At 41.8% G+C, this 12,808-nt stretch overlaps 2 protein-coding genes across 3 annotated transcripts in view; one reads left to right on the forward strand and one right to left on the reverse strand.

Moving 5' to 3' along the window:
* Nucleotides 1-217: 217 nt before the first annotated feature.
* On the reverse strand, nucleotides 218-7,650 carry METTL25B (methyltransferase like 25B). Of its 2 annotated transcripts, none has more exons than XM_053474929.1 (9): nucleotides 7,578-7,650; nucleotides 4,352-4,466; nucleotides 3,662-3,777; nucleotides 3,257-3,470; nucleotides 2,886-2,948; nucleotides 2,563-2,706; nucleotides 1,555-2,342; nucleotides 1,100-1,284; nucleotides 218-454 (listed from the first exon to the last, which is right to left on the reverse strand). In XM_053474929.1, the coding sequence occupies exons 2-9, from the start codon at nucleotides 4,454-4,456 to the stop codon at nucleotides 330-332; spliced, it is 1,740 nt and encodes a 579-aa protein (XP_053330904.1). In that variant the 5' UTR covers nucleotides 4,457-4,466; nucleotides 7,578-7,650; the 3' UTR covers nucleotides 218-329. The 2 variants fall into 2 exon arrangements, with proteins under 2 accessions (XP_053330904.1, XP_053330903.1); XM_053474928.1 differs by lacking the exon at nucleotides 7,578-7,650 and adding an exon at nucleotides 4,847-4,970.
* A 1,795-nt stretch (nucleotides 7,651-9,445) lies between these two features.
* The window catches only part of LOC128504748 (lysophosphatidylcholine acyltransferase 1-like), a 32,974-nt gene continuing 29,611 nt past the window's right edge, over nucleotides 9,446-12,808 (forward strand). The window contains exon 1 of the mRNA XM_053474937.1: nucleotides 9,446-10,175. Coding sequence (XP_053330912.1) covers nucleotides 10,041-10,175 — 135 coding nt within the window. The 5' untranslated portion in view covers nucleotides 9,446-10,040. The remainder of the gene's footprint in view (nucleotides 10,176-12,808) is intronic.

Below are 12,808 nucleotides of genomic sequence, written 5' to 3' on the forward strand. Positions count from 1 at the left end.
CAATTTATTTTCTAATTAACGACCCTGCATCGGGTTGCCAGGTTCCTGTTCTAAGGCTTTGTATCAACTGAGATGTATTATCTGAAAAAATATCTGAATACGACGGGCCAAGTTTCAATAGGAAATGGGCCAAGGAGGAGAGGGTGTTGCAAATATATGACTTAGCTTTCTGGTTTATGACAAAAAATAAGAACTGATAACAAATCAAAACACGGAATTCTGTATTAAAAAGAATGGTTTAACTTTATTTTTCTTTGTTAAAAAAACATCACACAGCTGTAACCTATCCACGTTGAGGGAGTTTTGTAAAAAGCAGTGTTCTGGATTCGCTACAGAATTGTCTTAATTTCCTCTATAAGACTTCCGGCATGAGCTTTCGTCTTAGCAGCAACCAGCACAAGATTCCTCGGGGAAAACTGAGGTTTAAATAATGGGATGAGATCACAGTGAAATCCTGAAAAAAAAAAGTGAAAACGCACATTTTAAATGTATTCACTCTATTATTCCAAAGTAAAACAAACAGGTGTCTTTAAGCCATATCTGCAAAATGCAATCATCAAAGAAGACCATCTAATTAACAAAGTCTAACGAGAAAGGACATAACAAGTACTAAGGGAAACCATAGAAAAATCAGTGCATTTGTGAGCAGGGGTACCACTTAAACATCATATGGCTACCTTTAATATCAGCCTCTATACCTCAAGCGTATATATCAGATGGCATTCAAATAATGGAAGAACAGGTTTTCTATTGTGCTTTACGCCTTTATTCTGCACCACTTAATGCTCAAAGGCAGCCACTGATTAGTAAATGAATGCTGCTATACAGAAATGTATTGATTTTAGCCAGGAAGGTTAGGTCATACGTGAGATGGCAATGGTTACCGGTCTTTTATATGGAGTTTGTTGTGGATATTGTTTGGATTACTGGTAATTGTCAGGTTGGCAGGCACGTTTCTCCAATGCCCAAGTAGGACCATAAAGGCATGGGAATAGGAAGTGTTTTTCTTTCCGCGTCTCTTCGCCTGGTGCGGATTTGGCTTTGCACCTGTGGCTGTGTGTGGGCCTGAATTGCTAAAGCGAGAGCCTGGGACACGTACCTGCCTCGTGCACAAAGATCATTCTGTCCAACAGTATAAGCGTTTCCACTAACGGTGCCAGCAGCAGGGCAAGACTAAAGAAGGCCACCACATTCTGCTGCTGGGACAGCATCCTTTCCACGGACGACTCACATAGGGGTGCACAGGGGTCCAGCCCTATTTTTTTCAGCCCCCTTTTGGCATATCTAGAAAAAGTAAACATATTTAGCAAGTTGTGTCTATTTTAGAGTAAACCCTACATTCATTCAAAACCATTATAAAAACACATAATATAACTGCCCCTGCAGTGAAATGCTTGCATTGGCTCCGATCCAATAAATTAAATACACTTAAGACCCCCTTCGGAAAAAAGAGTTTGGGCAAGTGACTGAAAGACAGGTTTAGATATCCAGATTAAAGCATGTTTATCAGCCTAATGGCGACAATGATATTACAAGTTTTTTTATCGTACTTACTCTTTGAAGGAAAGCTCATGGGCCTTTTTGATCGTTTGGACGCCTGCTCGTTTCATGTTTGGGTCTACACTGCGAATGAGAGTCTCTAGCACAGCTCTATAGCAGTGAGTGCGTAGAATCGTGCTTTCACCTCTAAGTCTCTCCGTATAGTCTTCTATTGCATGGCAGGCCACCTCTCGGGCTTTGTAAGACAACTTGTGACCCTGAAGCTGAGACACCCAAGAGCTCAAGGGGTACCCGTACTGTGTGTTTGTATCCGCAATGTCACTGGTGTTAGAGGCAAACAGGACTCCGGGAGGATTTGGTAATTCACACGTGGTTAGTTTCATGTAACAACAAGCGACTGAAGTGACACCCACGACATTGGGACACCGCACAAAGTGTCGTAGAGTGGCCACGCTGAGGTCACCACATGCATGGAGTCCTGTCAGCACAAACTTGTTAGTATGAGTGAATTGCCACTGGTTCGCCGTGTTAAGAGCATCACAAGGACACAAGTCTTCTCTCAAAGTGACATCATTATGGGGACAGGTTTTTTGTGAGGTGCCGAGCTCTTGCTGGTTGCTCTCCGAGTCAACAGTGGCGATGACTTGATTCTGAGAAGTTTGCCCATCATCTGGAGACACCAAATGAGATGTCTGGACTCCGCCATGTTCCTCTGTTTCTACTGAGGAAGCTTCTCTGAACTTGGTCACAAGATCTCCCCATGATGCCTTGGGATCCACAAACGCGAACACGTGTTTGGGTGGTTTGGATGAGACGGTGCCGGTAAGTTTGTGAGCATTGTTCTAAAACAAAACAAAGCAAACAGCTTAATAACTATTCTATCTGTTAACTCGAAAACTCTGTATCCCAAAGGCGAGCTATGGGTTCAAGATAACATATTCTGTTTTTGGATACACATAATCTGAGATAAGTATTACTTATATATTACCATTACCTCTTTAAATTCTCTCCTCTCTGGTAGACCTGTGAAAACATCAGGTCAGGTTCAATAATTCTAGTTACCTTTGTTAATCTCGATTGCTCTTTCTGCAGCATATATATCAGATGCTGATCGAACTTCATTGCCATGTCCACCAGATTCTTGTCGGCTTCTATTGCTGTGACAGACAGGCCTTGGCCAAATGCTAGAAAGCGTGACAGGTGACCCTACGGGGAGAAAGGTTCAAAAATGACTAAATTCATACAGCTCTCTAGTTTCTTATGCATTAAATTATTTTTAGGGGCAATTGAAATTACATTTGAAGCATAATCAATATTTTCCTTTATGAAGCAAAACTGCCTAATAAAATATATATATATAAATATCTCAAGAACTTTGGTCATACCTGGCCAGAGCCGATATCCACCACTTCATCACAGCCCGTAAGGTTGCTTAACTTTTTTACCAGCTGGAAGAAATGGAAAATTTGATGCCACACAGAAAAAGAGATGGCACATGAGAAAGTTTTATTTAGGAAAGAAAGCTCTGAAGATATGCTGACTTTTCTTGGTACAGCAAAGGCCCTGCAGTGGTTCAGTTTCTTAATGGCTGAATGGAGAAAATGCCTGGATTTAATGAAAACTGCCTGGTAAACTTGGGAGATGAGTTCTTGAAGGTATCTCTCTAAATGGCATCTGTTTAAGGTATTACCATATTTTTTATTACGATACCTATGCTTTTACCACTACGTTGTACCTACAGTCCAGTAAGCCTGACCTTTCCAAGTTGCCGAATTTCATGCTGTTTTTTTGGCTTCACGTGCTTCCTGAACAGAGGGTCCAACATTGAGCTCTGGCAATGATTTTCAAGGAATTCCTTTGGCGTTTTACTGTTCACGTCCCCAACTTCGTGTGACAGGGTGCGCGGGAAACTCAAGGCATGGGCTGTTGCCTTGAGTGCCAGTAGACTTAGAGGCCAAACCGACCTATAGCTGTGAAAAAAAAGAGGGGATCAATGTGAATGGGGGACCATTGCTCATTCGCTGCTCACATTATTTCATAACCCATTCAAATGGTATGGCCCATGGTTAAGATGGTTCCAGTCACTCTGAGTTCAATTGTATATATTTAGTCAGATGCATATTTTTTATATGGCAAAATTCAGTTATTTTAGGCTTCTCACCAGACATTCTTAATATTGGACAGCAGCTGATCTGCTAACTGCGGAGAAGGCAGGTCGGACAATGCTAGCCTCCACGACTGTGGCAACGTCGCCCAAAGATTATCACTGAAAAACTCCTGGGGACGAAAAAGACAATATCGATAAATAAAAATGTAGCATAATGACAACGCTCCCTCTTATAGGTTAGCCACTAAATCTTCTTCTTAGTTTCTGCTTACGGAATCACCGCTTGTCTAGCCTTGCCATATTTGATGGGTGGATATTATGAAGGACAGAAGAAGCCATACAAATATATAACAGAGGTGAAATATGCCTTATCCTACTATAGATATTAAGACTACCCTTTCTTCATGACGTAGGAAATATAAGCGACATAGTCTGCATGGAAACTAAATAAAAAAGCAAGAACTTCTGTAACATTCTAAAAACATATATCACACGGTGTTTAAAGAGCAGTTTTGTTTCCATTTATACTTAAGAGTATACATTGAATGCATGTCACTCATGCGAACAGACATTATTTTAGCAAGGTAAAAAAAAATACATATTATTTGGAATAAGTCCTTGTTTTGAAAGGTTTTCGCCAATTACCTAGTAAACAGAAATGACGTCAAACCCACCACATAGATGTGTGTGGTTGAGCCGATGCCAATTTTCACTTTCTAGCGCAGCACAAGTAGCGATACTCACTATAACATAAGAATCTGCGATGAAGCCGTAGAGAGAAAGCACCCGAGTGATGTCCGCGGCAAGCTGCTTCTTCTGGTTTAAAGACAGATGCTGAAATCCGGACATGCTCTCAATCCTGGAATAAATGGGGAGAAAAAAAAATGTTTATAGCAGAGCTCAAATGACGTGCATTTTGCCACCAACGGGGTATCTTCTCTATATATTTGCTAGTCACTTGCCCAGTACAATGTATAGCTTAAAACCTTATGACACTGATATGTCTCCTTGAGATGCGTGGATACCAGGCCCACTTAGTGCTTCATAGTACAAAGGAGTGAGAATTACTATTTATTAGTTAAATTATTCCACCCCCTTGTCCTGTCACATGCTGTATTCATTTGCCCAGTCATATGGCCCATTCATTGTACCCCATTATCCTGGCACAAACATCATTCATTCTACCCCATTGCCCTGGCAAATGCCCCATTCATTCTACCCCATTGCCCTGTCACATACCTTATTCTTTTTACCCCACGTATGCTGTCACGTGCTCACATATGCATTTTGCCCCAATTTGCCCTGACACGTTCTCACGTCATACCCCATTTCCAATCACGTGCTTCATACTCGGTTTCCGGTAAGCATGGACGATGTTGCTGTGGAGTGTGACGTCCCGCTCGGAAGTGACTAAATATGGGCGGAGAGTCCCGGATGAAGAGCTCCGGTAACCCCTCCCCTCCCAGTATCTGTGCTGCGCCACACGCTCGCAGGCAGGAGGTCCGTGGGGAGGCTGTGGGGCAAACACGACCAGGAAAACCCCCTTTACTAATAATACCATGCGCGGGCTCTGTGAGGGGGAAGAATACCCTCTAACAACACCCTGCACGGGCTCTGTGAGGGGGCAGAATACCCTCTAATAACACCCTGCACGGGCTCTGTGAGGGGGCAGAATACCATTTAATAACACCGTGCGCGGGCTCTGTAAGGGGGGCAGAATACCTTCTAATAACACCCTGCACGGGCTCTATGAGGGGGCAGAATACCCTCGAATAACACCATTCGCGGGCTCTGTGAGGGGGCAGAATACCCTCTAATAACACCATTCGCGGGTTCTGTGAGGGGGCAGAATACCCTCTAGTAACACCATTCGCGGGTTCTGTGAGGGGGCAGACATGACTCAGAACACCCCATTGTCTAATGCAGTCATACAGGGACTCCATGAGGGGCACAAGATGCCCTCTTTACTCCTCATGTAACGCAAAACGTCCCCTAATTGCCCCTCAGGCTATTGGGGGTAAAAGGGAAATGTTTCCTAATGCTAGATGTGCGTTTGATGAAAATCCATTTGTTTTGGGTCCTCTAATGTTTGCGTATCTTGTAATTCAAAATATTAACATTTGTTACTCTGCTTCCCGAGCCAAGATAACGTTTACAGTAAAAATGATAATATTTGGAAAACAGATAAAAGGATGTCTGGGTGGAGTAAAGCCTGACATTTAACTCCTGCATACACCAATAATGACAGAAAATGCAGGTCCAAAAAGGCTAAAACAATATAAAAAAAAGGGACTGATACCTACCCATTGGCTCAGTGTTTACCCGCAAGTCCCGTCCCTCTTCCAAATGTGTTACGTACCCAAAGTAAGGGCAATTATTCCATACATCAAGACAATGGACTTGATTAGATCTAACGAGAGCTGCATGTTCTGTCCAATCAAAATGGAGAAAATCAAGCAAAAAAAAAGGCAATTTGGGGATTTTTTTCCTCCTAAAGATAAATTTAGAAATAAAATCGGGTTATTTCGACATCCGTAATTAGTACCAAAAGTGGGGAATTAATTTTGATTACAATGGATTTAAAATTAGATTGCGCAGGACCCTCCTCGCCTGTTGTTTCTGTAAGTCTGGTTGTTATGTCCTATTATTTACCCGTTGTACAGGGCTACCGGAATATGACTGCGCTATATACCGGTATAAAAAAAACATTAATAATGTAAAATTTTACGAAGGGGAGATTTCACGACTGCAAAAAAAGGCAGTAGTCGTGCGGGAACACAGGGTGGCGCTGTAAGATTCCTAACAAAAATAGCTTTCATCGCAACTGAATCGGTTCAAACCGGAACTCCTTAAAAGCAAAAAAGCATTGACATTGGGGTTTTGTATTGTTTTAAATAATAAAAAAAAAAAAATATATATATATATATATATATATATTATTATTTTCACAAAATTAAAAAAAATTAACATTTTTACAAATTTTTTTTATTTTTTTGAAAAATTTAAAAAAAAAAAAGTTGTGCATGAGAAATAAAAGGTGATATAAGTCACCCAAGTTTGGTGGCTCGCTTAGTATTGCGTAATTGTGCAATAAGGTGAAGGAGGACACCCGGATCATGTCTAATAATATATATTCCTTTGTTTCACTCTTTGATAGATATCTTGCGTAAGAAATCCGGTGAAGAAACATCATCGCTCCAGAAGAAGCCAACGTCGCTCTATGTGTAAATAAGAAGACTGCATTGGTTGCCCAATGGCTCCTACATTGCCCAAATAGGCAAGAGAGACCAAGGATTGTACGCAGCAAATACATTTAACACAAAATAGGGGTGAATATATGGAGCTAATGGGACTTAATGGTTAAGCAAATAAATATTTAAATGTTATTTTCTAAATCCAAAGGCAGATTTTAGTGTGCATGGGGGGTCTTTTTCCTATATAATGTTAAGTATATGATTATAATGCAATAAGTAATCAGGATCTGTGAGTGCGGGCATTGTTTTAAAGTAGGTAGTTTATCGTGAGAAAACCATCTTAATGATTCAAATGGGCTGTGAGCGAGATAACTAGTCGATCCTTGGTAGCCAGAAAATTGGAAGTTTTGATGAAAAGGTTGCTAATATATATTTACTGTGAAATTGTACACACAATATCAGAGGTCTTAATTGCCTGTGAGTTTACACAGTTCTTATGTTTGGACATGTATTGTGATCTCAACTGAGGTGGCAAAATTGGACCTGCCTCAGATGAGATCACTAGAAAAACACGATGGCCAGAGTTTATTTCCATGTTCTTTATAGCAATAGCTTTAACTGTTTTTTGAATTCCTTCAGCTTACAATATATATGTCTGAGGGAAGAGATCTCATTTTTGCAGGATCATTATTTCACAAAGATGTCCAAACCAGGTGCAATATCGCCATGCGGAGTGTCACCTGGAATAACCTGCATAACGTAGATCTAAATGTTACCTGTATCTGTACAGCAGAGAACCCGGTCAGCAAAGTATCCAGATCGGTGACTCCGATTATGTTCTGTCTTGAAGGTAATTCCATTCAAATGGGTATCTTTATGTCATAAAAACATTAACCCATTCGCACCCCTTAAAACGAACCGGTACATCCCGACTTTGTTGCAGCGGCATCTCCCCGTCAGTACACGGAAGATCAGGCTGTCTATTGATAGCCCGCACTCTCCCTCGTCGGCAGAAGCCAGTAGGTATCAGTACTGACCCCCACCGGAAGTTCACTGGAGGACAGGAGAGACCCAGCAGGGTCTTTCTAGACCTTGCAGGGATCTCTGATTCCTCGCCCTACTGGCTGATCAGTGTGACCAGCGCAGACAGATCGGGAGAAGGAGAAACAACATTTCTTACCCTTCCAAAACATGAAAACAAGAAAATGACACATTTAATATAATAATTTATACAAAAAGTATTCCCCTACGGAATCTCAAGCCATTCTACAATGGGAACAGTGCAAAAAAAAAGCCCTACCACTACAATTAAAAAAAAATATATATATATTTCACTACCTCCAAGCCCCCAGTAGTATTAATAAATATATAATTGGGTCGTTTTTTAGCCATGGCTCATACTGTGTAGAAGAAATTGTAGGCAAAATGTGTTTTCCTATTTTAGTTTTCTTTTTATATACTTGTTACCATTAATAATTACGTTTTGTGTATTTCTAGGATTTTAAAAGAAGGCATTACTTGCCCTGAACAAAAGATCCTCAAATAGGGAAAAGTGGAATTGTGGTTTAACAAACAAACTCCTGTCTTTGCAGTAAAAGCAACCCTGATCCTGAATTAGTTAAACACAAGGGAAGTAACAATATACAACAATGTCTTGCATTTCTAATGATTTGGCTTCTAGAATCCAGAAGCTGGGTAATTAAATCTCTGCATTCATGAATAAATCAAATGAGTAATCTGGCTTCTTCTAATATACGAGGTGCAGTTACTCTGCGCAGGATGAATGGGTGACCCCTAGTTTTGGACTTCGCATCCACTGCAATGAACTCATAATTCACCCCACAAGAGATTAAGTTAATTTACCCCACAAGATGCTTTCCAGAATGCTAGTAGCAAACGGACTTTGTTCTAGCTTAATACCGTTTTGAGATTCGTGCATCCTGGTGTAGTTTGAAAAGCGGTCTTATCACCATAGCAACAGCGTAAAAAAACCCATGAGTTCACAACCATACAATGGGCATCTCCATGTGGTGTGACATATGAATGCTCGCTGCCGAGAGAGAGGCAGATGTGTTCCTTTTAGAATGACATCAAAGGATTCGTAATGAATATAAACTAGAGCAATGGTTTTGTTTTCTTTATTCCCAATCTCTGTGGATCTAGAGCCCCCCCCCATACAGCTGTAACTTTACACATAGCTAGTTTTCATTGTGTCTTATCTAAAGAGTTAAACTCATTTACTTCCCCTTCTGCCAGAGGGTGCTTAAAGTATTCCTTCTGGAATGACCGCATTTCTTTGTGTGATCACTGAAACCCTCGCATTCCAGACCCCCAACGAGAACACGCCAAATATTCGATATCATAAATAAGCTTCTGTAATGTATTTCTTTTTGTTATCTAATCGGTTCATTCTGATTTTTCTGCCTAGATAAAATATCTAGATTTTCAACTGGTCTCTGACATTCTAGGAACCGGTTCTCTGCCTCCACCCCCCCCTGCTACGTCTCCCCTCCCCCTTCCTCTCTGGATAGCAGCTACCGGAGGAAACGAGCAAAAGAGAGAAGGAGAGAGAGACAAATAAGGGGGAGGGGGTTTCTGCTGTTAAGCGCATCATCTGGCAGCGCCATCCTGGTCATCCCTTGGACGCCAGCTCCCTAAAGCAGATTGTATAGACCCAGACAGGAGATCCCTGCGCATTGCCTCTGGAGACGTGCCACTGTCCTACTGAAAGTGTTAGGTCCCCGGAGATCACCGGAGCCGCCTCCAGCTTCTCTCCCCACCTCCAGCTTTGTATGTATGGTTACTCCTTCCCCAGAACAGACCTCGTTCTTGTAATCGCTGCTTAGTATCCGCTCACCTCCTCCCTCTCTAGCTGCATCCCAGTCTGGATTAATTTTCTCTGCAGCACCCCCCCTTGCACAGAAGGAACAGGAAAGGGGGGACATCTCATTTCCCTCCAGAAAGCCCTGGGATTTTTTTCTCCAGCTTCCATCGTCATCCTCATCGCCGCCACCACCCCCTCTCCAACCTCTTTACTGCCAAATAGCTAAACATCACATCCCTTTTTTTGTGCTATTTGGTGAACTTGAGACTCCACCCCGGCTTTTACCTTATTTTTTTTTGCTTGGGTTTTCCTCCCATATTGGTTGACTGCTGCAGTTTTACTTTAACCCTCGCCTCCGCCACTTGTTTTTTTTTTTTTTCCTCCTCTTTCTGTTTTTGCTTCTACATTGAGCACCATGAGGCTGATGAGGAACAAGCGCTTTGTACCCCCTGGTCTGGGAGAGGGAGCTGGCCGAGAGCAGGAGCTAACCCGACCGGTCAAGAACCCCTTTGTGCATGACCTGCGCTTCACCCCGCTGCAGAAAGCCAAAGTAGGTCCTATGTGTCTGTCTGTGTGTCTGCAAAACAAACATGGAGCGCTCTCCTGTGACTGCTGCTCATCACTGCATGTGCACAGCGGTCTCTAATGACACTCGATAAGTAGCACTCATTTGCTTCGAGTCATACTCAGGGGATGCTGACTTCACCCATAGCCATCCCTCATCGCTGCTTACGTTGATTTAGTAAAGTAGCCTCGTCTCTAAGACGTGATGAACCTTACTGGCCTCATATCCGGTTGTAGGTAGTTCTCGTTTCCTCCATTTGTGTATAGAATTGTTTACTGGGACTGAATAGCTGTACCTGCTGCAGAACCTCTTAGAGGCCAACACCACGACATGTCTGTATAGTCAAAGAAGCATAAGCGTGATAGCGATCACACCCATTTAAGTAGATTCTGGAGTAGCTGAATGCACTTCATTTACCGACTTGGGTGATGTACAAGTGTTTGGGTTTTTTACCGCCGTAATTTCCAGAATAAACGATCTCGGTGCTGCCCGGAACAGTGTATTCTTTTGTATCTCATCCCTCGCTGCTGTCATTTCCAGATGGTAACAATGTATTAACAGTGCCATAAGACAAGGAAGTGTTACATAATCTTATAGCAACGCTACATCTTTGCCAGAATGAATTATTTTATCATTTCTGGGTTCCATGTATGTATTATATTCTTATAAATATATAATATAGCGTAGCTGCCATGGATTATTTAGATTAGAAGTACAGAGCCCTACCCCTACACCGACAATCACTGAGTCGCTCTCATACCCTTCTTCAATTACACATCAAGCAACTGCAGAACCTCTTATGAGGCCAATATTTGAAGTCGCCCAACACGTTGTGTCTCTTTCGCCCTGTATGTTTTAATGCGTACTCTATTGATATGCATTAACCCTAACCTGCCAAGAGGAAATGCTTTGTTATCCTCTAGAAGAGGCCGAGCTATTAGTACAATCAATGAATGAATGATTCAGAATTCACACATCGCCATTCACGGTACGTGTTGAAATTTCCCTGAGGGTATTTGTGTACATGTTGTTTAAGCATGAATGAAGACTCCCTCTTACATAAAGCCTAATATTTGTTTGCACTTTTCTTGGTTTGTTTGTTTCCCATTTAATGCCTGAGGTTCTGAGGATCTCATTCTTGTATGTATTCACTGCTGAGAATGACAGAGGTGCCCGCTGCCCGAGGGCTCTTACCAGTCTGTGAATGAGTTGGAGGATTGTACTGGATTATTTGCTCACAGTGGAAAGTATATTTCTGTGTCGGGTGGGTTTGTACTCCATTAAAACCATCAACTGACTTTTAATGTGATTACAAGATCAATTTCTACGTATGGAATTTCCTCTTCAGCGCCCGTATAGATTTGTTGTACCACGGATCTGTTCTCTCTCTGTTGTAAATTAAGCATCCTTACAAACAGAATTTTCATTAAAAATAGCATCTCCGGAACATCAGGAAATGGCACGGATGGTAATGCGTACGGTAAAGTAGTTAGTATCCACCCGTTAGTTTGTTAGGGATGACAAGTTTGTTCTAGAATACTATATATATTTGACCCGGACAAATCTCTGGAGCCAGGTAGTCATGGTAACATTTTAATACTGGCATCTAATTTGCCTAGCTCTCTATAGAAACATCCCACCCAAGCTTCTATTCCGCGGTGTTCTGATACATATTTACTGTTTATATGGTTAAAAAAGGGCAATCGGCTTGTTGTGGTGTTTAGCAGGGTTAGACGTCCTGCACCCCTCCGTTCTTCAACTGATGTTGATGGCACTACTGCTTGACTTGGGGAAAGTACAATATTGTCAATAAATGCATTTGCAAGACCTTGTCCACTCTGGTTTATGTGCTGTAACTGAGATGCATTTGTTTAGGTGTATCATAGTTGGCTGTGTAAATGCTTTATTGTTTAATATGAGCCGTGCATTAGAAAGGATCTTTCCGGATCCTCAGGTATTGCTTCTTTTTAGGATTAATGGAGATTATTGGTAAAGATCAATTCTGGTGAACAGATTTCAATGTGATTTTATCGCCATAACAACTAGTAAACTGGTCCCATAAGCAGGGACATTCCTTTAGTTGCTATGGTGATTAAACTTTTTTTTTTTAAGCTTCTGCACCAGAATCTTCATCTATGAATGATTTCAATATGCTAGTGCTCATGTTTGTACAAAGTTGTGGTTTGTGTCCTTGTCTGTTTTATCAAGCAGGACTACACAAGCGTTGGATTAGAGCTTTAATGCAGGATTTGTGGCTGCCTGTCCTAACGAAGGCTTTTCTGTATCCACCTCACCACTTAGCTTGATTGCAGTAATGCATCTTGTGATGTTCAGAATCGTGACGCTTTGTTTTGCCGGTCTCATCTAGTCTGAGCTGTGCAGGTTTGCAGAAAGGCAGTAGTAGGGCCTTGTATATAGCAAGGAGTCCAGAGCGGTAGTAGTACATTTAAAGGAGAACTGTCAAATAAAATGGTTAAATGCTGGAACCAGGTAGACCTTGGGGTCCCCGTCTTTCCCCGTAGTGTGAGTCGCGGACAGCAAATACAAGAACAGAGCCGTAAACAACACATGTGATGCGTCTTAAGGTCAGGGTCTGATCTGAGTCTTTAGTTGTATGG

This window comes from Spea bombifrons, chromosome 9, assembly GCF_027358695.1.
Source record: "Spea bombifrons isolate aSpeBom1 chromosome 9, aSpeBom1.2.pri, whole genome shotgun sequence".
In the NCBI taxonomy this organism is placed as follows: Eukaryota; Metazoa; Chordata; class Amphibia; order Anura; family Pelobatidae; genus Spea; species Spea bombifrons.